The following is a 24327-nucleotide window of genomic DNA, read 5'->3' as shown; positions in this document are numbered from 1 at the left end:
GTGGGTGTTTCAGCTGAGCAACAGCCTGCTTAGTGATATGTCAATTTTTTCCTGCCAGGAGAGTGTTGGAGCAGGTGCAATTTATTACTCTAGCTTGGTCTCTCGGTACTTGCCTGTGGTTGCTACTGTGTATGTTTTCTGTGTTCGTTAAAACCTATTGATCCTGGGAAAGTTTGTGGGATTGATTTCAACTTGGTGTTTTTCAGGAAGTTAGTAGCATTTTTAGTAATAACACTCTCCTAAAGCATCCCTGAGAGAAAGAGTGATGATATATTGAGGAAAGAGTCTCTGCAACCAAGTTGCAGTTATCCTCCAACTCCCAAGGTCCCCTTGCCCAGCCAAGCACTGCATGGTCCTTCCGTGACCTCCTGTGATGCCCAGGAAGTGTGTCTGGGCAGGGTCCAGCAGCATCGGAACTCCCTGCCCAGGAATGCCTTGGGGAGCAGGAGGCCATGCCTGGGGCCACTAAGTTGACCAGGCACATCTTCCTAGTCTGCAGAAGAGGTGGGCTGTGGTGCCACCCTGATCACACCAGATGATAGTGGGGTTAGCAGTGGCTCTGTGTGGCTGCTGGGCTCCGGTGGGAGGGAGAGTCTCCCCACACCTTGGGTTCCATTGCTGATATTTCCTATGTTTGATATTGTGGTGCTGACTGAAGATGGGAGTTTGATTTGATAAACCAACAACAGAAGGAAATGCATTGCAGTCTTGTGTAGCTGTTAAACAGTGTGCTTCAAAATAGGGAAAGGGTTTTGTACACTTAAGATACCCAGTTAGCAAGGTGCAGTTCTTAGAGCACAGTGAAGCTTCATAATTTTTGTAGGTATTAGGGAAGTGGTCCCCAGTGCAACTGTTCCCAGTTGCTACACCTCATGCACCACTCCTGCAGGAGAGATGAAAATGTTGTCAGGTGATTCCTTGTTTGGGAAGGCAGTTGGACACGTGTGCCTCACACAAATTGTGCTATCACTGTGCGCAGTGATGCTTAGGCATATTGCTGGTTCTGGAAGAGAGCTGAGTTTCAGGGACTGATTTAGGCAAGCACCAAATTTGTTGTATTGAAAAAAAATAGACGTGGAGGGAAATGGATACTGTTAACGAGAAGCAGCTTTGAAACCTTCATGGTATTTGTTGCCAAACTATCAGTAAATAAGTGTGAATGCTTTGGACTAGTAAACGGGGGTTTTATTTTATAAGTGATGGTGGTATCAGCAAGAGGCTGTTCCTTGTCTTCAATTCCTTCCCTCCTTCAGTTCTGTCTGCCTAGAACCCATTCTGGGAAGATGTGGTTTCATCATATGGGCTGCAATAGCAGGTGGAAGCTGCTCTGGCATCCTCTGGCCTCTCTCTCTCTGGGTTAGCCATGCCTTCTCCCTCATACACCTTCACTCTCCACCTGCTGACCAAGAGTGTGTTTTGCTGGGGAGAAGTGGGAGCCTGCTTGGCCTTCAGCCTCTTCTTGATCTTCAGCTGAAGTGCAGGAGGCTTTTGTAGCAATATGGCTTAGTTCTTTTAGTGAAGGGCTTGAGGATGGGGAAAGGAAAAAGCTCCACGGTATGCCATAGTAGTATCCCTTGACTGCTATCACTGGCACCACAAAAGTAATGAATAATTTTTGTATCATCCCATACTGCCAGTGCCTGGACTCACATTGCCACGGTCACACTGGTGCGCCTCCCATTGCTGTCTTATATTGACACAGACAGATGTGTCACAGATGGAAATTAGAGTGAAGGTCACTTGGAACCCCTGAACTGTTCTGAGTACAGAACTATGTGGCATTAAAGGTTCTGCAGTGACTGTAGCTGAAACATGGGTTTGTTCAGCTGAACGCAAGTAACTGCTACTTCTGGAGGAAGCCAGGCTTTGCACAGCTATGCATGGTTTAAGTCACAGTCATGATCATCTGAATTATTGGGGGAAAAAATCCCTCTCTGTGTTGCAGAAGATGTGGCAGCACTGTTGTGATTGCTTGCATGCTTTACTATAAAGCATTAAGGAGAAAAGGTGTGATTTGCCATGCAGCTTTTCCTCTGCATGTTGTTTCCCCTCTCCATAGCTGAGGTCTGTGTGCAGCTATCACCTTTTTACACTGATTCCTAATGATGGATATTAATTTCTTTTTTGTAGAAGTTTAATATAAATATATAAATATAAAGAAGGAAAGGCTGGTTTGTTTGCTTTGCTAAAATGTACTGGAGAACTGCCTGTGCTGAAGTCATCTGGGACATCATCTATTACACAGGGCCCTTCTAGGTGCACCCTGGTGTGAGGCAGTCCCCTGCTTCCACCATGCTGCTCCCCAACACCCTCTGTTTTGTGTGAGTAACCCATCTGGAAATTCAAAACTGAAAAAAAAGTCCATTTTGTATGTCTTGTAAGATTGAGCTGAAATACTTCCAGTGTGATCACTTCTATTTTGTTGAAGAGAAAAAGAGGGTTTGTTTCTAATAGTTAAATTTTTGAGTATCTGTCTACTGTAATACAGTAATTTGATATAGATAGACATGTAAATATGTACATTCTAATAAATATTCTAATTGAATAATATCAGCTGCCATTTCTTTAGATATGCCTACCAATAGAACATGTAACACTTTTCTGTTTGATCTGCTTTTCTCAGCTGGGATGCAATTACTTCCTTGTATGTAGTGGCCACCAGGGGTCATCAGAATGCTTTTATTTTTATTAACGTCCTCTTTTCTTTAGAAGCATACGTACACTTTGTATTTTCTGGAAACTTTCTTAACCTATCACACAAAAAATCCAAAGTCTTTATGTTACCTGTTTAGCCAAAAATTCGTGCAGCTCTTTCCAGCTGAGCTTCTTGAAGAAGCAGCAGAGGGTGAAGAGGGTGAAGTCCACTTTTGCTTATCTGCTGCCTCTTCAGAGGAGCATGAGAAGCATGCTCCGTAAATGAGAAGCACGTCCATAAATGCACTGATTACTGCATGCATTCTTCTCTTGATAACTTAACTGGTGATAGCAGTAGTATCACATACAGTAGTAGTACATGACAAATGTGTCCCAGGCTGTGATGGTAGAGGCCTCTTGTTGCTTTCTGTACAAAATGGTAGTTTTAAGCAAGAGGCCAGCAAAGCCATCCTTTGTTGTCTTTTGGATTTAATTTTGACTGCAGGTTGATGGAAATTTAGTAAGTCTTCTCAAATATTAAACACCAGAGTAGCTGGTGTTTAATTCATTCATACTCCTTATGTTTTTAAAGGTGAAAATAGGACTACTTAGGACCAGGTTTCTAGGGTAAAATTTACAAGAGCCAATTTACAAGTAGCAGCCATTACAACTTGCTTTTATCTTTGGCTGCCAAAGTTCAGGAGAAAGTTAAAGACTTCCAACATTTTTGTCAGGTGTCAGTGATAGTGCCTGTGTACTTCTCTGATGAATTCCAGTGTGGTCCACTGTACTTAAGAGGGTACTACAGCCAACAGTACAAAGGGATTCAAATTGCATTTTACTTTTTGCTTCTCTCTACTTTTAGTTGGTGTACTTGGTGAGAATTGTACCTTGCACAAAAGCATGTAATTTAAAGAATTCCCACAAACCACAAAACTTACAAGTGTATGTGGAAAATGGTATTTCTTTCTTGAAAACTTCTTTCCTGGATCTGATAAACTCTCTAAAATGAACTGTTTTGCAAATACTTAAAAAGTGCTTTTCATCCATAAATATCACAGTGCTATATGAATGCAGTCTTTCTTGGATCCTCGGAAGTTTCTATTGGATGTTTTTATTGCTATTGTTACAAGTATGCATTGCTCTGGAAACAGAATTCTTTGATTTTCAAAATACAAAATATACAGACCTTCTTAAATTTTCAAAAATTGAAAATCTGGAGGTTCTATAACAATTTTTTAGGAGATACTAGTGCATTTCCTCTGATTCTCTGTCTTGCGCATATATTCCTATTGATTCTGACTGCACTTGAAATGAGTGTGTATCTGTGTGTGTCTTTTATACTTCCTCTTCAAAACTGATCTAGTCAGTGGTCCCTGCTGCATTTAGCAGCATTTGGGTCTTTTTGAAATGAGTGGATGATGAACTAGGGAGCCTTTGTGTTGCCAGTTTCTGCCCACCTGGAAGGACTCTGAGTGGTTTGGAAGCAGAAGCAAGCGGGATGTGGTAGTATTGCAAGTGCATTTCCCTGGGATGCCATTACACTTTTTTCTGGTGGCTGTGAAAAAATGTAATTAATGGGTGCAGCTAACTCCCCATTTTCAGTGATAAGGGGATGACTGTCAGGGGCTTTTCATTTTGTCACTTAAACTATTCTGGATAGATCTGTGTGGAAATTTCAAAGTCTTTAGTACTGGAAGTCTGCAGTTTATTTGGAAGTCTCCTGTGGAGATTTTGATGTCCTAGGAAAGTGGTGGGTTTGTATGAAGAACAGGCTCATGATGCAAAGCTCGAAGTCCAGCATTTTTGAGCTGTAAGGGAAAACAAATGTTTGTAATGGATATCATCAATTTTTCCTCAAAAGAAAGATAATCTTTGTTCCGTTTGAGTTGACAACCATATTGTCTCTTGTATTCCATTACTGAGGAGACCGTTAGCTTGGATTAGTCTTTCTGAAGGAAGCGAGGTAACTTTGTAAGGCCATAATACAGATGTGTGATTTGATTTAGGAAGGATGTTGTGCCCCTGAGAAGACAAAGGTTGTATGTTGAGATGAGTTGTTAACATGCAGTTTTGTGCAGGCTATTTAAGGAGCTCATTAAAATGATTTTGCTTCATTGTATCCATGATTTCATTGAAAGTATTCATTGTCTGAAAAGGGGGATTTTTACTCAAAAAAAAAAAAATGAAACTCTGTTTTCCATATGTCACATTCTTTACAAATGTTGTAGATTGGGCATTGAATACTTGGAGGCAATAGTACTGTGAGTGAGAAGTGCTCTGGAAATTCTAATGGCCAGGATTAGCATTAAAAAAAAGGTAAAGTTAGTACTTGTAAATAAACTTTTTTTTGTGTTCTTCTGTACACATCCCTATGCCTTCTCTTGGCATATGACCAAAAAGAGAAGCAAATAAAATTGTATTGACTATCAGGTTAAGGAATTTTGAAGTTTACTACAGGTTTATCGGTCATTGCTAAATTAGTTGTCCTTTTGATCTTAATTTAAGATTACTACTTTTTAAATTTCATCTGAGGATTACAGCAGTGCAGATCTGACACTGGAAAGCTTAACTGCACTGTTTCCACCTTTTGGCAGAGTAAGACATTATAAACTGTTTTTTGGACCAGTGGTAAAATATTAGAACACTCAAATCCAATGTTCTCTATTTTCATCAAAGAAAACAGCTTCTGTCCACAAATGACTTATGCTTGTGTATAGAACTGTAGCAGACACTATGTCAATATACAAAAAAGCTTTGTACGAAGAATACGAAAGTGAGTTGTTATCAGGTAAAAAATGGTGGTGGCTGCTCCAGAAGTCTTGTTTTTCTCTTTTTTTTTGTATGAATTTTCTACTTTACAGATAGTGAGATGGTGCTGAATTGTGATTGTGGGATGTCTTTTAGATCAGTTTAAATATTGAAACAAAAACTTCATGATTCTGATGATTTGGAAATCCCAATGGTTGAAAGGGGATAATCTTTAGCTATATTGGTTTATGTTATATAGCCAAAATACTATGTATTGTGAACTTGCAATTTAAAAATGTGTGTCTTATATATTCTGTAGGGATTTGGATATTTGGGCTGTGCAGATACAACATAGGTAACAAACACACTGCTTTTGAAGATCTTAAAAACATGTTTCACTTCTTTCAGATATTTGGAAAATTATTGAAGAAAAGCACTATGTTTGAGCACCTATTTACAGAAGAACTACTAAGCTCAGCTTTTTCTGAGCAAAAATTTTGAGGCCACAATAGGTTTCTTTCCAAAACTCAGGAGCAGCACTGTGCTGCAAGAACCTTAAAATGCATTAGGTAATGTATGACTGTCTCCAAGCAGAAGAATTTGTTAACCTGAAGCTAATGTGGCAAATTAATTTTTGGTCATATCCTTTAAGGATCTGTTCAGCTGTACTTGATTTATATGAACATTAACAAAAGATTTATGTTACAAAAAGTCAACCCACTTTTGAGTTAGAACAGCTTCATTTTGAACATTGAATATGATGTTAAGAGAGCACTGTTTGACAGAACCAGCTCTTAAACTATGGAAATACAAGGATTTGACTGCTGTCTGCTTAGCTTGGGATCGATCCTGTGTGGCATTTTTCTGCTGTGCTGTACCTGGCATTACCATTGGCACAGCCTTGGAGCCTATATAAATACCTTTTGGTTTATTTATGCAATATTTTAAGTGTTTACGTATTGTTGCACTTTAAGCACTTGTTACTTGTAAAATGTTTCCAGATGATGCTTTAAAAGATGAAGGTAGCAGGAAACACAAGAAAGTTTACATCTTGCATTGATTTTAGTCTTGTTGGTCCATGAATAAGGTGGTTCAGGAGCTGATCTTCCCCATTCATATTGCTGTACAAGTTTGGCAGCATTACATTGCTATCAAAAGGCTTACTCGATCACACTAACACATAGGAGTTAGATTTAAACATATGCTTAAGATGCCATGGCTTCAGAGGGTTACTTGTTACATCTAGAGTGCGTTCTTTGATTAGGTTAATAAAATTCCAGATGCTAATTTGCTTGTGATGATGATCCCTGTGCCAGACTAAACCTTGATCCAAGATTAATTTTGCAAAAAGAAACCCCTTTGACCGTGTGTGGTCACTGGGACTGTCCAAACTTTGAGTGCTGTTGATGCCTTCTCCAATGCACCGGTTCTTCTATACTGCAATACCAACTGCAAGATAGCCCTTAATTAGTGTGCTGGCTTTGTTGAGAGCAGAAGCGAATTGGTTTAGGTAGACACAGGATTAGGACCTCTCAGATTTTTGATCAGCTTGTGCTTCGCTGTTGTCCTCGTACCCAGTGACAAATCTGGGAGAGAGCTTTTGGGAGAGAAGATTTCAGCAGAGGAAGGACTACAGGCTCTTTTAGTCTAGAGGCAGCTAATGGTGTGCTGAATGCCTGAGTCGTGATAGCCATTTCTGCAATGTATCCGTGCAGGAAGGAGCCCACAGCTGCATTTGGGTGTGAGGCAGTATTCTGCCATCAGGGAGGCTGAGTTAGGTGCTATTGAAATTGTGTTAGAGGCATGGCTGTGTGATCTGAGCAAAGGCTGTAGCAGGAAGAAGCAGAGGCTTGGTCCAGTGCTCCAGATCTTGTGCAAGATGTGGAGAACTGAGCAGAACTCAACAAATTGCTGATCATGGTACCAGCAAAAAGTAGTGATAGTAGCCATTAAGTGCCTATCAGAAGATGAACTCTTCTCCCACAGGCAGCTTTAAGAGAGAGCTAAAAGAAATTGGAGGCTATTTAATTCCTTAGATTAATTAATATAGGGGCAGTTTTAGAGAAACAGCAACAACTGCCTCATACTTTCTGGATTTTGGTTTCATGCAGGTGCAGACTCCCATGTAGTGATATTTTTTATATATAACAGATTATATGGAAGCGGGATGGAGGCAAGTGTAACTTTGGGAAGGGTTTGCAGGGGTAGACTGTTTTCATGGAAACTTAGATGTGTGGTAGTGATGAAGTTGGTAAAGTTGTATCATTACCCTACCTTGCCACTGGTAGCTGGCTGTGCAGCTGGAGAGAAATTGCCTTGATAATGCTTACTGGTTGTGGGGGTAGATGTGAGGCTGTTGACTTCATAAGGAGAACTGCCTGTAAATGGAACAGAGTGCAGTCCCAGTCTGCGTGCTGGGAGTTTGTAATGAAATGATGGCAGAGATAAGGAATTAGGCAAGAAGTCTGGGGTGTAAGCATCTTAGCATGTTGGTATTATATATGTGATTATTTTACTTTCATACTGAGGTTATTGGTAGCACCTATGAGGTTTGTGGTTTGTATTTTTCACTTTTCTAGCAGCTGTTTTATAGTTCTTACTACAAACAGCTTACAAAGATAAAATTGAGGAAATACATTTTTTTCCTAGGCACTAGAAAAATCCATAAATGGTGCAGTTGAGTGGGAGATAAGGTTGGACACCAGAACTGGGATTGCGATCTGAGCAGAGAGCAGGATGAACTTCTGTTGGAGAGTTACTGAACAAATGCTGAGAAATGAGGATAAAGCTGCAGAGACTGTGGGCAGATAATCAACCATCTCTTTTAGGTGAGCGAGTGGCTAATGGAGATGAGCTGAATTTCTGGGGGAGTGGTAGAAAAGGGAACATTTTTGTTGATAGAGAAACTTCTAATTATTCCAATACAATTTGATAGTGGAAATGTTCAATGCCAGTATTAGTTCACTGGTGTACAAGTCTTCTGGTAAATCTTATGGTTTGAGAGGGAAGTATCCTATAAAGAAGATGGAGAATTGGTTTGAGATTGCAAACGGTTTGATACAGCAAAGGAAAAGCTGCTGCCCTTCCCCAAGCCATATAATTGGTGGGAGGTTGGGAACCTGCTGTGGAGGTGCAGCAAGGCAAAGGACCCACGGTTGCCTGTTTAAGGATGGACTTGTGACACTTGTCACTGAAGTAGCTTGATATTTTGCATTATATAAATCAAACTGTACTGCAGTTAAACATAATTTTCATCTGATCTTTTTCTTCTGTATCCCAAACAGTGCTTATAACCTTTTCTGGGTAAGCTTGCACTTCAAAGGCTTCATCTGATCCTGCTATTAATTGCTGTAGTGTTTTTGAACATACTAACAGTGTGCTGACTTATACCAGCAGAGAATGTAGCCCTGATGGTTTTTCTTCTGACTAATTGTGATAAGTTTTCATAATGGTTTTGTGAAGAAAAAAAAATAGTAGTGCATAAGAATCAGAAAGCCATATTTAGGGGACAATATTGTGATCCTCCAAAGGGCTGTTGTGATCTAGAAGTGGTTATTCTCTTGTTATTTAGGTATAACTAGCTTGTTATACGTTTGGTCAGTGCTTCAGCTCAATGAGAGACCTACAGTTGAAAAACTGTTCAGTGTATGAGACTAATGTGCACTCAATTCCTTTGGGACCTTCCACAAATTATTCCTAAGGAGAAAAACACTTTTTTACTTCCATGGGTAATAAGTCCAACTGATTTGAATTTATTTTCTCAGTTTAATACTTTCCTACTTTGTCCTCAAATTTAAGTGTAATTATTTTTTTACCATGTACTTGAATAGTTTTTTGTACCCTGCGTTATCTGTATCAACATTGTAATTACTTAATCTTGTCAGGAAGTACTTACAATTGTGGTCATGGCCTCATTCAATGGGCAACTGAACAAAAAATGGAATACTTGGATCTGCAGCAAATTGATGTTTAAATCATAGTGTAAAGCACATAGATAAACATTTAGTATTTAATCATCTGTTAAAATGAAATGCATTTTCAATTCTCAGTTGCTTCATATCAAAATGAAAAGGTAATAAATGTCAAGATTTGATTTCCCATCTCCATCCCTCTTATAAACTGTGTTGGTAGCATCAGTTTTCTAGTGGCAGCATCTTCTTGGGAGCAGCAGGGTCACACTGGGCAGTTGAGCAAAAGCTTTTGGTAACTGGATTTGAATGGTTAGAATTTGTGCTGGGTTTCAAAGGTGCTGCCCTTCTCTGCACTGTTATTTCATGACTTTTTGTTTCTCCTCCCTCCTCTCCAGTTGGGAAATGATGTTTTAGAGGATATTTTAGGAATGATGGGAAGCTATACTTGCAGCATATTCTTTTAGAACATGGTTCTATTTGTGTTTTCCCTCTTTCTCTTTAGCAGAGGAAGGAAAGCAAGCTGCATACTTAAAATATTTAACATTTATGCTGGCTTTGTTTTGCTTGTTGTTGCAGTCATGATTATTTCTCCTGGGAACTTTTAAATTTAGGAAGCTGATTTTCTAGTTCAGGAAGAGTCAAATATTCCATGATCAGTTCCCTGAAAGCTGTTAGTATTTTGTGTCCTAAAAATACTTCAGAAGCAAAGGTCATGTTTGTCTGCCCAGGTTTAAAGCATGTAGAAGATTTCTTGATTACATAAAAACTGTGGGATCTGAGTGTTTGCTCACATGGTGCTCATCACAGTGAGAGCTCTGTACCTAGAAGGTGGTTTAGATACCATGGTGAAACTTTCACTGTTTATCTGTCATTGTGTATAGGTTTGGTCAGTGCTTCAGCTCAATGAGAGACCTACAGTTGAAAAACTGTTCAGTGTATGAGACTAATACTGTGTATGAGACTAATGTATGAGGCAATGTATGAGACTAATACTTCCTGCAATGATTTTAATTTTCTGTATTGCACGGAGTTTTTAAAATGTGATTATTTTAACCTTTACGTTTGCATAAAAGACTAACACTAACTCTTTTGTTTGGTAGGTGCTAAACCAAATGATCTTCAATTGGTAATATCACTGTTAAGAATGGATGGGGAGGAAGATAAGAAGAGAGATGATGCTGATGAGAATTTACAAGTTGAGTTGCCAGAAGAATCCCCAAGAAATACATCAGGAGAAAATGCTGGATGTGACTCTTTATCTCAGCAGAAAACAAAGCTTACATCAGATGAAGTGCTCAGGGACCTTGAAAAGAAAGAAAGAGAGAATGGCACAAACAAAACAGCACTGTCAGAATCACCAAACCTGGATGTTGTTGAAGCAGAGAAACCTGAAAATGTCTCCAGAAAAAGAAAGCTGAGTTCTTCAGAAGACATGAAAGATACTGGAAGGAAATTGCAAAAAGTTTTAGCTGGAGAATCACGTGGTATAATAGCTGGAGCTGTAAAGAAGGAAGGAGTCACCAGTTGTCCTGATAGTGACTTACTTAATTCAGATGTACTGTGCCTACGTTACGATTTCAGATGTGCTGCTGATGATGCCATATTGAAAATTCACAAGGAAAATAAACATTCACAAGACGTGTCAGCTGCTGTTTCTGATAAATTATATTCTTCAGAAGAAATCAGTGTTGTCTGTACAGCTGGAAACATAGACAAAGACCCTAAAGACAAAATTAGTGATCAGTGCTTACCTTCCTGCTCTGATAAGGAAAAACATAAACAAGAAAGCCTCTCTAAACAATCCAAAGAGCAAACACACCCTTACTGTAGTTGCATAGGTGAGTGTAGTTCAACGTCGCATATGCATGTTAAGCGAGATCGTGAGAAATCCAAGATATTTTCTTGTGATCTTTGTGGTTTTCAGAGTGCTGAAGAGAGTCTCCTAAATTCTCATTTCCTTGGCAAGACTCACCTTCGACGCCAAAATCTTGCTGCACGGGGAGGATTTGTAGAGATATTGACAAAAAAATCCTTTAAAAACCAACAATCTACTGCAACCAAAGAGAGGAATGTCAGGGCCAAACCTGGGACCAATAAATTAAGAGCAAGAACTGCTGATGCAAAAGAATTAAGTGTTTACAGTGCACTGAAAGGCTCAAAAGTAAGCTTGTCAAAACAAAATGATGGCAGTGAACTTGTTGAAATGTTACCATCTTCAAATACTCCCACTGAAAAAACAGATACTATGACAGAAGAAATGTTGCTTTCTTCTGGTACAAAAGGAAATGATAAAGTTCATACTGAAAAACTAGAAATACCGGGACCATCAGAAAACATTCTGCAGAAAACAGAATTGCTTCCAACTACTAAAAAGCTACTTAACAGTTTACACAGGACAAGGAGATTTGATAAACTGAAACACAAAAGAAATGTTTTCTTATTAAGGTCTTCATTTGGACAGAGTAGGTCTTCTAGATTAAAAAGACAGGTTAGAAGAAGATACAGATTGTTGGGGAATAAAAAGAGACCCAAATCTGAAACTCAGAGAGTACATGTAAAGCCTATCTCCAGCACACAGCTTAAACATGATGAATCAAGCCCTGTGTCACATACAGAACTAGAAACAGATGCTAAAAGTAATTGTAATACTGCAGCAGAAATACAAGATCTTACTGAATATAAGCCAAATACCCCTTCTTCTAGCACTGCAGGTGCTAAAGATTCTGAAGTTAAACTTACTGCTGATGATGGTGCTCTTCATACTTGCATGGATTGTGGTCATGTTTTTCACGACCAAGAAAGTTTGGAAACTCATATTGCAAAGCTTCATACAAAAAGGATCCAGTTTCATTGTCAGATGTGTAACTATTCCTCTGGAGTCAGGGAAGACATGAAGCAGCACTGTGAGGAGAGTCGGCACCAGATGGGTGGTTGTAGCTTTAATTGTCAGCTCTGTTCATTTACCAGCTTGAATATGGACAGCCTTCAAAGCCATATGAGCGAAATGCACAAAATGTCCCATAGTTGTCCAGCTTGTGTTCTTTTTTTTCAGTTGGAAGAAGAGCTGATAGATCATCAAAAAAATGAGAAACACGATGGTTCATTATTTCAGCAAGCTACTCCGTTGAGTAACAGTGCTCAGACCTTACAAGTGGTACCTTACAGTGACTCAGTATCAAACAATAGCCAAAGACTTGCAAAGGAAATGGAAGTGTCAATGCAAGCAAAAACTCCAGACTCTTCCTTCATAAGTCATAGAAATGAACTAAAGCATTCTGTTCTGAATAAAACCCAATTTCAATGTAAAAAGTGTTTTTATAAGACAAGATCTTCCACAGTTCTTACAAGGCACATAAAACTCCGACATGCACAAGAGTATCACTTCCTTTGCAAAGCATGTAATCTCTACTCACTGAGTAAGGAAGGAATGGAGAAACATATCAAAAGAAGCAAGCATCTTGAAAATGCCAGGAAAAACAACATTGGACTACGTTTTGAAGAATGTATTGTAAAGGTTTGCGTTGGTGTTGGTGGCATTAAATCAGTGGTGGATACTTCCATTGTTGGGAGTGGAAATACAGAGGTGGATAAAGAAATTATAGGTGTTTCATCCTCTTCTGTGGAAAACATACCGAGAAATAAGGAATTTGTTCTACTTGAGCAAAGGATTGGTGAAAATGAATTGGTTTTAGCTGATGCATCCAGAGGAGGGAAGCCTAAAGGTACTCTTTCTAGGACATGTACCCATTGTGGCCTTTTGGCCTCCAGTGTTACGAATTTGACTGTTCACATCAGGCGAAAGCACAGTCATCAGTACAGCTATTTGTGTAAGGTTTGTAATTACTACACTGTCACCAAAGGAGATATGGAACGTCACTGTGCAACCAAAAAACACAAAAGCCGTGTTGAAATAGAAGGATGTGGAAAACAGAACTCTGATATCATCGTTAGCCCTGATGGAGGTAATTTTGAATCCATGAGCAAGAAGATTAACAACCCCATGACTGCCTTGCCTGAACATGTTGAGGATGGTGGCCAGTCGTCAGATTTGGAAAATTCTGTCTTAGACAATCAGGAAGTTGAGCAAGGAGATGCTGAGATAAAAGCTGCAAATGCCAGTAGGCTACCAGATATGCAGCCTGGTAGGAATCCACTGAATGTAAACCAACATGTGTTGCTAGAACCAGCAAGGGTTGCTCAAGACTGTGACCCAGGCTTCCAGAGAAGAGCCACGGGTGCAAACGACAACAAGTGTGTACACTGCAGCTTCATTGCTCATTCTGCTGCTTCTTTAGAGCTGCACATAAAGCGAAAACATACAAAACAATTTGAATACTACTGCATGGCTTGTGACTACTATGCTGTTACTCGCAGAGAGATGATAAGGCATGCAGCAACAGAGAAACACAAAATTAGAAGAGAATCTTATGTTTGTTCTTCTGGGGAGGAAGCAAATGCAGCAAATATCACTAATGAAGGCGCTGCTTTGCCTCAGGAGGAGCACCATCACAGTGCAGGAAAATCAAAAATTAATTTAGATGAAACAAAGTGTGCCAGTGATGCATCAGAAGGTGATCATATGAATAAAAGCTTTACTGAGTGTACTGCCTTAAATGAAAATACATCTGCAGGAATCTCTAAAGATGTCAATTCCCAAAATGCAGTAGGACATGAATTTGATAAGGAGTCTACAAATGGAGGAAAAAACACTTTTTGTGAAGGATTCCAGCAAACTCCTCAGAAAGATAAAGTTGTTGAACTTGTCAAGGAAGTATCAGTTAAAGAAACAGGTACTTGTGAGGTGCAGAAAAGTAAGCATGGTCAGGAGCTGCTCAACTCAGGTGATGACTGCACTGCGGAAAATCAAAATAGATCAAGCCACACAAACTGCAACTCAGAAAAAGGTGTGGAGATCTTGGAAGAAAATAGTGAAAATCCAGAAGCAGAGTGTAGAGACAAAGACAGTCTCAAAAAAAAATCACTGAAGAAAGATAACCCCCTTATGCTAAGTCTTCCAGAAACAAGTAGTGCAGTAGAGCAATCAAATTTTTCTGGAAACACTGGAGAAGCAGTACAGAATAGACATAGTTTAGACTGTAACAGAAGTTTCAGAGAGGATCCTACTGGGGAGGACGAAGAAGGCCTTATGGAAGCACAACGTGAAGCTGAAGTAACTATAAATAACAGTGTTTGGAAGGCAGATGGCTCAACAGCTGAGGGCACGCAAGAAAGTAGTAATGAGGCTTTAGGAACAGTTATCAGTGCTGATGATAAAGGAAAGGCAATGCAAAATGCTGGCAAGTTCGATTCTTCTATAGTGAGGTTAAAAAGTCATCATGATGGGGAGGCCACTGACCATTCTGCTGATGGACAGATGTCAGGGGCAGTGAAAGGTAGTGAGCTCACAGTAACAGCAGACACTTCAACAAGTGGTGGGAAAAAGAAGAAGTCAGAAGCAATTTCCCTTGGGGAATCGACACGTATTCGCTGCGATGACTGTGGTTTTCTAGCAGATGGTTTGAGCGGACTAAATGTTCACATAGCCATGAAACATCCTTCAAAAGAAAAGCATTTTCATTGCTTACTCTGTGGAAAATCATTTTACACAGAAAGCAACCTTCACCAGCATTTGGCCAGTGCTGGGCACATGCGAAATGAGCAGGCGAGCGTGGAGGAGCTGCCCGAAGGAGGCGCAACCTTTAAGTGTTTGAAGTGCACAGAGCCCTTTGATTCAGAGCAGAGCTTGTTCCTCCACATCAAAGAGCAGCATGAAGAGCTGCTGCGGGAAGTCAATAAATACATTGTTGAAGACACTGAGCAGATAAACAGGGAGAGGGAAGAGAACCAAGGCAATGTCTGCAAGTATTGTGGGAAGATGTGTAGAAGTAGCAATTCCATGGCCTTCCTAGCTCACATCCGTACCCACACAGGTATGGAAACACTGTCGTTGCAATTAGTCTCTTTCAAACAGTGAATTATACCATTGGTCTTTTTCTGCTTGTTAAGCCCTTTTATATTTCTTAGGAATTGGCATTTTTATCTCTTGATAAGCCCCTGATGAAATTCAAAGTTATCTAAAAGGGTATGAAAATACAGTGATTGAAGGGCAGAAAATGTAAGAACATTTCAAGTACAGTCACCCTTCTGCTTTTTGTTTCATATAGAGAGATTTGCTTCCTTTTAATCTAAATTATAACCATTCATTGGTTCTTATATAATGAAGCAGTGGTGGTTTGAGAGATCAGTTAGCTGTTCTTTCTAACTTTCTCTTCTGTGCAGTTGTTTAATATCCAAATTGTTTATTTCATTTAAATTAAGTGAAACTTTCAGCATTACATAATGTTTCAGAATAGACATTTGATACTACATCACTCCTAAATAAATACCAATAAGAAACAACAAGAGGTCTTGGTAGAAATAAGTTATAGTGGTTGGAACTGGTCAGCCTTTTTGGAAGGTGGTATGCAATGCTGATGTGTTGCACAGGGATGTAGCATCTGATTTAGTTTCTGTGCTGATCACACTTTAAATTCATTTTTATGTTTAATTTTAAGTGGAAAATTTAAAAACATTTCTGCAGAAAAATGCATAAGCTGCAGTTCTAAATTTATGTAAAAATTCACTGCGATGTTTCTATAAACCTGCCATACATTCTTTATTTTAAATAGACAGCTTTTCTAAATCACTGAGCTCTGCTTAGACAAGTGGTGTCTCCATGGTTGAATTTATGAGTGGATTTGAATAATAAATTCACATTTCAATGAACATATTTTCATTAAAACTGTAAGGTTTATTTTACTGTACTTTTAAATAATGGCTTATTATGGAAGCTATAGTTTAAATTCATGCAGTATTTGAAACTTAGTGCATGGTTACAAGGAAGAGAACAAAAAGGTAACAAAAAGAAGCATAAAAGAATGGTAATTCCTGGCATAATCCTAAAATAGTTTTGTAAGTTTTTTTTTTACGAAAAGGCAAGGGCGTGACTGGACAACAAATCCTAAAAATTAATCTTGGGGAACAGAGACATTGTATTTCAAACCTTTCAAAGTATTTTACTATAACTGCAGCATTCATGTATACCAATAACTCACATACTTAATACTTTCAGCATTACTTCTGTCCTGTCAATAGCGTGGTTATCTGTATTGCTTCAGCTAATATCCAACTTGGAATGCAGTGTTAAGTCTTTAGAGGGATGCTCATGTTCACATGGTCAGAACAGCTGTATAAGCCCTTAATATGCCCTCTTACGGCAGATAAAACTGAATAAAACTAAGGGGGAGGATGCTAATGGAGCTCTCTTTAGAATTCTTTATGCAACTGTCTGGTCAAGACATGTTGCTTATAATTGATGTGTCCATTACTTGAATTCTCTTGTAATTATAGTCAATAAGTCTTGTAAATGTGTTAAAGCTCACTAAAAGCATACAAATTCAAGAACAGAGTAAGGCTAATAATTTAAAATAATCAATGTAGGCATTTCAGCACTTAATTTCCCTTGTGTGTTGATAGCTGATCATTCTTAATCCATTAAGATTTATTTAGTCGTTTACAATGCAAAATAGGTTTGCACTGGTCACTTGTGCCATTTGAAAATGTCCACCAGGTTAAGTGCAGAATGTAGTCCATTAGTCTTCCTTGACTATATGTATTAATTGCATTTAAAATCAAGTTAATGTGGATGTGAAAGTGAGGTAACTATCAATATATGACAAAGCAACCCTACTTACATAAGTTACATCATTGATTGTAACATTTAGTAAAAGTTAGTGTACTTTTTAACATCTTGTGTGTAGGTCTTATCATGGAGTATATTTTTACTGTGCTTTTGGATAGCACTAAATATGCAAAGTGAAAGAATACATTTATTTTTGCAAGTCATTTTTTGGTGCAGAAGTATAGAAGGGTTACAAAATAGAGTTTTATCTGCCCTCTTTCTCACTGCAACTTTAAATGAAATGGTTTTCTTATGCTTTGCTTATTCACATAAATAGTAATGTAGAGACTTTTATTAGTACTTAATGGGAAGAAGGCTTTCTCTTCCAATCTGTATTTTCCTGTTTGTGGTTCTCTTCTTATAGAACCTTTTCTTCCCATCTGTATCACAGTGGATGCAGTTTAAGGACAAACAAATATGTTTAGGTGATTGGGTGCAGTGGCAGAAGGAAATCACCTATGGCACCAACTGTATGTACACTTCTTGTAACATTGGTGAGGCAAAGTCCACCATTTCCAGCTTCTGACCTATCTCAGGGTAACAACAGGTGCATAAAAGCACAGCCACGCATTTTCCCATTTATTGTTCTGATTATATGCTCTTAAAAAAATCTTTCATCAGCATCTGGATGTGCATAAATAGGTTTATATACATGTGTATGTATGTGTAACCATCACCAACTCCTTTCCTTTTTTTTTTAATTGAGTAATCAGTGATGATTTGAGGTGGTGGAGGGAAGGAAAAGTTGCATAAAGATACAACTAATAATTTCCATTAATAGAAAAATAATGTTTCAAAATACCATTAAATAATGCAGGAGATTTTCACATTGCAAATGAAAGGAAAGCATTGCTCTAGAGGACCTAACAAGTAAATCCATCACATGTTGACAAGTGAAAATGAGGAAGTGTAAAGAAAAATAAAGGGAGTAGTAGAGGTGGAAGACTTTTTAGTTTGCAATTGATGGAGGTCCCCTAAACTTAATTAACAATCAACATCTGAGGAAAAATCACCTGCAACCGCATCATCTTTGTTTCTTTTCTCATCAGACTTCTCAGTTAGTGGCAGTTGTGCCCAATGCAAGTATGCTGTATTACTCCCCATGTCCTAAACGTAGGAAGAAATGGTATGATGACATTTCATGTGGTTCTGCTAGCTTTGTGTTGGGCCTGAGCGAGGAGTGCAGCAATGCCTGCAGGTGCAGGTGATGTTGCCTTTGGCTGGCCTAAAGCTGTGACAATGAATTTTTTCTTGTACCTTTGGGTCGTTATTGTCCTAATGTAAAGCAAGGATTATGGACTCAGGTCTTTTTTTACGAAACAGTAAAATGTTTTTTGTCTGCATGACCAAAACTCTTAAATTTAGTCTTATTTTCAGTTTGGTGTGGTGGTGTTGGTTTTTGTTTGTTTGTTTTGTTGTTGTTCTGTTTTTATTTTGTTTGTTGTTGGTTGGTTGGTTTGGTGTTCCCCCAATTGTTAAGAGCCTTATTGTTTCCTGCTACCATCAGAAAATGTACATTTGTTTTCCATGCCATGCTACTTGTGGGTAGTTTTCCATGCTACTACTTGTGGGTAGTTTGGTGGATTTTTTTGCTTTTTAAAAATTTTTTGGCTATTTTTTTGAGTCATTTGGTTGAAAATATGATATAGTGAGAGCATTTTTCTCTTTTTTTTTTCTGAGAACTTAAAGCCAAATGTGAATCCAGTAGTATCACATTTTAAAATAGCTTAAGAGAACCACTGAAGTTGGTGATAAGTATGGCTAAGAAATGGTTAAATGTTTTACATTGTTTCAGACAGCTTTATGGCAAATAGAATTTTTTTTCTACTGTTAATTTAAATAGTAGTCTTCATTTTTAGTATAAAATTTTGGGTTGTTCCATCCAAGAACATACTGGAACAAATTTGGCACCAGCAACCTAAAAGGGAGATACCCTGCTTTTGTTTCAGGTGATAAGTACCGACTGGAGCCTGCCAGCACTTGAATTTTCATGGAGTTTAAATGGAGATGTTAACAGATATTCAGATCTGGATCTGAGAAAAAAAATCAAAAGCCCTCAAGGCCTCAGTGATTTTTGGATAAGAGCAGTCAACAGAATAATACATTTCTGTATTGTCAGCACACTGTAGTCACGATTGGTCTGAACTCGAGTTCTTCACAAAGGAGTCATGTAAATGGAAAACAGCAAAGGTCTTGTATGGAAGCCCTGTGGGACACCTGCAGTAACAGAATGAGGAACGAATTTACAATTTAATCAGTAGGAGAGAAACTAAGGGAACATAGGATAGAATCCACATGGTATTTGAATTCTGTAAGAAAAAAGAGCAGTATAAACACCAATAGATTTTTTAAAAAAGTCATCTTCACCTGTGGCCTTGTTGTTATTAATTGTCCAGCTAAAGATCACAAGTTAAAACATCAACTTTTGGTGGCCTTTTAATGCAAAGATAAGGTTTTATTTTTTATTTGCCCTGGTCTCTTTGTGGAATGCAATGTTGATTTGAAATGTCATCAAATTAATGATTAATTCAGTTTTATCAGGATCATTTAAGTAAACTGTTTTTTTTCTCAGTGTGATGGATAGAATGTGATTGCTGTGAGCTGCAGTCTGAACCTGCTTTTGACATTTAAACATATAAAGCTGACTAGATATAACCATTGAAGTGCTAAATATATTTTACATCTACTTCCAACAGTAGAAATGGAAGTATTAAGAGATCTGGCTTCATTGTCATTGAACTGTGAAATATTCAACCTTGTCTGCCTGTGCTTAGTACTGTTGACTTTTTTATTTCAGTTAGAAGATTAAAATTAAATGCTTCATTTTTCGTTAGCTTTTGGGAATGAAATTGAAATTTAAGACTCTAAAAATTTTTACTAAGATCCTCAATTTCACCAGTGGATTCTTGGAGGATATTCTATTTTCAAGGGCAAAGTAAAAGGTTCATTGATCAAGTATGATATAGTGCAACATTTTTCTTATCAGAGCTCTTTATGTATATTTATTAAAGATCACATATTTCATATTATGCTTAACTGTATTGGAAGAAGTACTTCACAAAACATATACTAAACATAATATGGAGACTCTTTGACCATATTGTACTTACTTTTAACTGCAATTCTCTGATTTTGATTTATTGATTTAAGGATTTACTGGTCAGAAAATTGGAAAGTGCTTCTAGAATGGTGTTGCTGTGTAAGGACCTGGGGACTGACGTGTGCCAAATTTAACTATGTCAGTAAAAAAGATAGTTTTTTCCATCTTGAGAGATGATCACTGTTAATTAAGATAGACAAATAATTTGACTTTTTGCTGAACTGATGTGGTACAAGAAATAGGTTGATAGTTTTTCCTTAGAGAAATAATTTCAGAGTTCTTTGGTCTGCAGCGGACATTTAATATTAAAGTTTGTTCTTGAAATAAATAATAGCCAAAATGTCAATACTTCTGGTTTGCAGAATAATCATAAATTCTTGACCATAAAACAGTCATAAAAGCATAATATTTTATCCACTGTATATTCATACATTGCATGCCATTACAATAGCTAGGTGATGAATCATTTGCTGTGTGTGACAGAACAAATCTGAAATACCAATGCTAATGTAAAATCTATTCCAAGTTGGAAGACTTGTAATATTATTTTACTTTAAAAATATTTGCTAAAAAAAGAGAATGTTTTGCAGTTTACACCAATGCCAGTCCACTTTAAGACCATTACCTGAGTTTCAGCATCTGGCCATTGGGAAAGGCATAGAACAACCTTTTCCATCTTTTTGAAATGCCAATTTACCTGTTGTATTTTATGTTCATTTTAATATATTTTGTGGATTTTAATGACAAGAAAAAGACCAGATTTAAAGTTAAGAGAGTATTTTCTGTGATCTTGAACTAGAGGAAACTTTAATGAGTAATGTATAGAATATACTGTCTGTGTCCTGGGAGTTATAAATTTATGTACAAGACACTTTTTTATTAGGCAAAAATCTCAAACAGGTTAAATGTGGGATAGGTTTTAAAAAGGTTATTTTTCCTCAGGAATTTTTCTTTCTTTAACCATGGGTGATATTTTATTCTAATTCAACTCATATCTTATGCTAAATTTTACTTAGGATCAAAGCCATTCAAGTGCAAGATATGCCACTTTGCAACAGCTCAGCTTGGAGATGCCAGAAACCATGTCAAGAGGCACCTTGGGATGAGGGAATACAAGTGTCATGTCTGTGGGTGAGTAAATTGAAACAGTCTCCACCATGGTTAACCAGGAGAAGAGCACAGAATATGCATTGTTTCAGAATTGAAAACTGTGATGTGAGCAAGAGTGGCTAAAATTATGCATGCATATCCTCCTTTCCATTGTTATGGTAAATTCCTTAAATACAGTTATGACATTCTTTTCCCACTTCTAATCCTGCACTGAAGATGAGCAATTTTATGGGCTACAAGGTCAATTTGAACCTGTAATCTGTAAATTGACTAAATTATAGGATGTTCATTCACATTGCCAGGGAGAACTGTAAATTCCATTTAAAGACATAAAAAATATATAATATAGACTTTACTGTGTGGGGTTTTTTCTTTTGCTATACTGTTATAATTTTAGTACCATTAACAGATTTCGGGACTCCATTAGGGTTTTCATTCTTTATGAAAACAAAACAGAAGACAGATTTTTCAAACAAATGGATCTAAAATATTGCAGGCATAAGACTTTTAAAATAAATTGAAGTCTTTTATGTGTGCTTGTTTCCTGTTTGTTACCCAAAAAAATCTTGTTTTTCTTTTAACAATCGTTATTTCCTTAGAAGGATCATTCATAATGTTTAATTGTCCTTCAAATGTGTTGCATTTAATAGGAGGCATTGAGACTCCTTAATGCAAAACTAATTAATTTAGCAGAAATGTTTAAAAGGTTTTAAAATGCCATGGCATATATGGTACATCATAGGACATTCAAAGTTGGATTTTAATACCCTAGTTCTGATTAAAAATATATTTTAATGTTATTATGCTGAAGAAATTAACTAATATATGCATCATATAAAAACATTTTACGCAAACCTATGTAACCTGCTCTAGCAGCCTTATGGCTAATGTGTAGAAGAGCACCGGTTCAATTAGATGGTGCTGTGCACACATGCATGGTGTGGTGTGATGTTGGGGATAATATTCAGCAGGAGGAGGTTTTTTAGCCTTAGTGTACCAATCTGCTGCAGGACAAAGTGAGTTACACATTTTAGAAGACAAGTGAATCTTCAGCTGAAGATGCAGCCGAGTGATTTTCACTGATTCATCTCTCTGTTTTTCTAATAATTTTGCATGTGGCATTATGAGATACTTTGGATGAATTTATTCACTTAAAAAATTAATTGCTGACTTCTTGAAATAAGAAATAAAAATGTATGAGCCCAATTCTTAAGTCCACTGTATATTAGTAGTAGAATAACTTGTGCTACTCCTTATTTTGAAGCATAGTTAAAATGAACGTGGTAGGGTATTTTATATTGTTTTAAAAATCCTATTTACTGTCTCTGCTTTATCAACTGCCAAGAACTTGACATGGAAGATAGTTAAAAGCTACAGATCCACAGAAGTGTTTAGCAAATGCTAAACTCCCTTCCTTAGAAGTTGTCCACAAACTTGACATTGACTCAATTGACAAACTTGACATTTGTTCAATTCCCTTTTAACTAAACTACAAAATCATCATATTATTTAAATATTTCATTGTGAGAGAAAAAGTAAAAAAAAAAAATCAAACCAGCAAATACATTATCTTTTACAAAAAAAGAAGAGAATTAAAATTATTAGGATTTGGCATAGTACTTCATTTTTTCAAAAACTCATTCTATCACTTCAGGATTGATATGTCTGACAGAATCTGTCTTAGAAATAGCACAACTCTCGGCTGGGATTCACAACAGTTACAGAAGAGAAAGAGCACAACATGTATGCATGATTTTAACTTTGGATTGAAATGGTAGTCACTTTCCTAAGCTGATTGCTTACTCTATGTTGCTGACATGTCATACCTGGTAGCCAGGCAGGTACTTATTTTCCATTTTTGTGTATTGTTAATTTGCATCAACAACATGGAGCTGCGCTATTTAGATATGGCAAAACAATGGTTGAAGAGACATATACCACAATACCCCATGCTTACAAAAATCTGATTTATGTCCCTGTTTAAATAATCATCACATTTCACTTAATGTGCACCAAAAATGTATTTTAACAATCATATACTAGCACTATTTGGAGAAGCCATTTTTGCACTGTAGCTAACAATCCTGAAGAATTGATCAGGATGTGAAGGAGGAATGACCAGGGCAGTTTGAACCATGGTCCATATAATGAATATGCCATCTTATATGTGGAAGAGGAGAAAAAAGTGTTAATAGCCAGTGCTGTATTTGTGCTCTTTTAATTGAAAGGACTGGGTAGTGTGTTGGTTAAAAAAATAAAGCAGCAACATAAAAAAAGATAAAATTGCTAGGATTGGCTATCGGATTAGTGGCACTATAGAGCATTGGTACATTAACACCACTGACAATGTCAATTCATTATCATTGATGGCTAAATAATCTTAGAAATGCTCAGTGGACCTATTAGTTCCTGAACATAAGCAGCTCATGCTGCATTTCTTCATTAGCTTTAATTGCTATAAATTTTACCTTTTTAAAAATCATGCTTTAAAAGGTGAAGTGATCTTTCAGGAACATTAACTCTGTAATTTTGTCACAAACAGAAGGTCCTGCACTATGTTTTCTTTTCTACAGTAGTTAATATTCTATCCTCTGACTTTTAGATTCTCAGTAATAAGCCCTCTGCTAGTTGTGAGGATAAATTGTGTTTCAAAAGCTTTTGAATCTGCTTGGGCACTTTTTAAAGGTGAAATGTCAGTGCAACATCATGGTGTGGTCTCAAAATACCAGGTTTTTTAAAGACAAATTATTTCAAAATTTTGGTCTTAAAAAAAGGCAAAATAAAAAAAAAGCAAAAAGCGTATTTTTGGTGTTGTTTTAGGAAGGTTTTGCTGTGTCTCAATTTTCCAAATGATCCTCATATTTACATGCTACAAAGTACACAATATATAATTCAGCTAGTTGTTGAAAAAGGCAGTAATTTTACTGTGTTGTTTTATTTTTTTTTAATTGAAGTTCAGGGTTTGTTTTTCTTCAGCTGCACAGCAGAAACTACGTGACACAGAAATTGGACACTGCTAATGTTTTAACATTTGGAATAAACCGTCTGCTACTCATTGCCTTATCGCAGATGTGTGTTAATTGTTTTCTTTTCCATACCCA

The 24327-nt window shown here is 37.3% G+C and overlaps 1 protein-coding gene across 7 annotated transcripts in view; it reads left to right on the top strand.

The window, feature by feature from the left end:
- ZNF407 (zinc finger protein 407) overlaps positions 1 to 24327 on the top strand; it is a 333883-nt gene that overhangs the window by 14796 nt on the left and 294760 nt on the right. For 6 of the 7 annotated variants that reach the window (XM_041408071.1, XM_041408067.1, XM_041408069.1 and 3 more), the window contains 2 exons: positions 10397 to 15226; positions 21133 to 21247. In XM_041408071.1, the coding sequence (XP_041264005.1) occupies positions 10441 to 15226; positions 21133 to 21247 (4901 nt within the window). In that variant the 5' untranslated portion in view covers positions 10397 to 10440. Of the gene's footprint in view, positions 1 to 8034; positions 8214 to 8669; positions 8689 to 10396; positions 15227 to 21132; positions 21248 to 24327 lie in introns of all 7 variants that reach the window. The other variant, XM_041408066.1, reaches the window with a different exon arrangement.

The sequence above is a fragment of the Onychostruthus taczanowskii genome, unplaced genomic scaffold (genome assembly GCF_017590055.1).
Source record: "Onychostruthus taczanowskii isolate IOZ18803 unplaced genomic scaffold, ASM1759005v1 scaffold29, whole genome shotgun sequence".
NCBI classification, from domain to species: domain Eukaryota; kingdom Metazoa; phylum Chordata; class Aves; order Passeriformes; family Passeridae; genus Onychostruthus; species Onychostruthus taczanowskii.
This window is presented reverse-complemented; position numbering and strand designations above follow the sequence as displayed.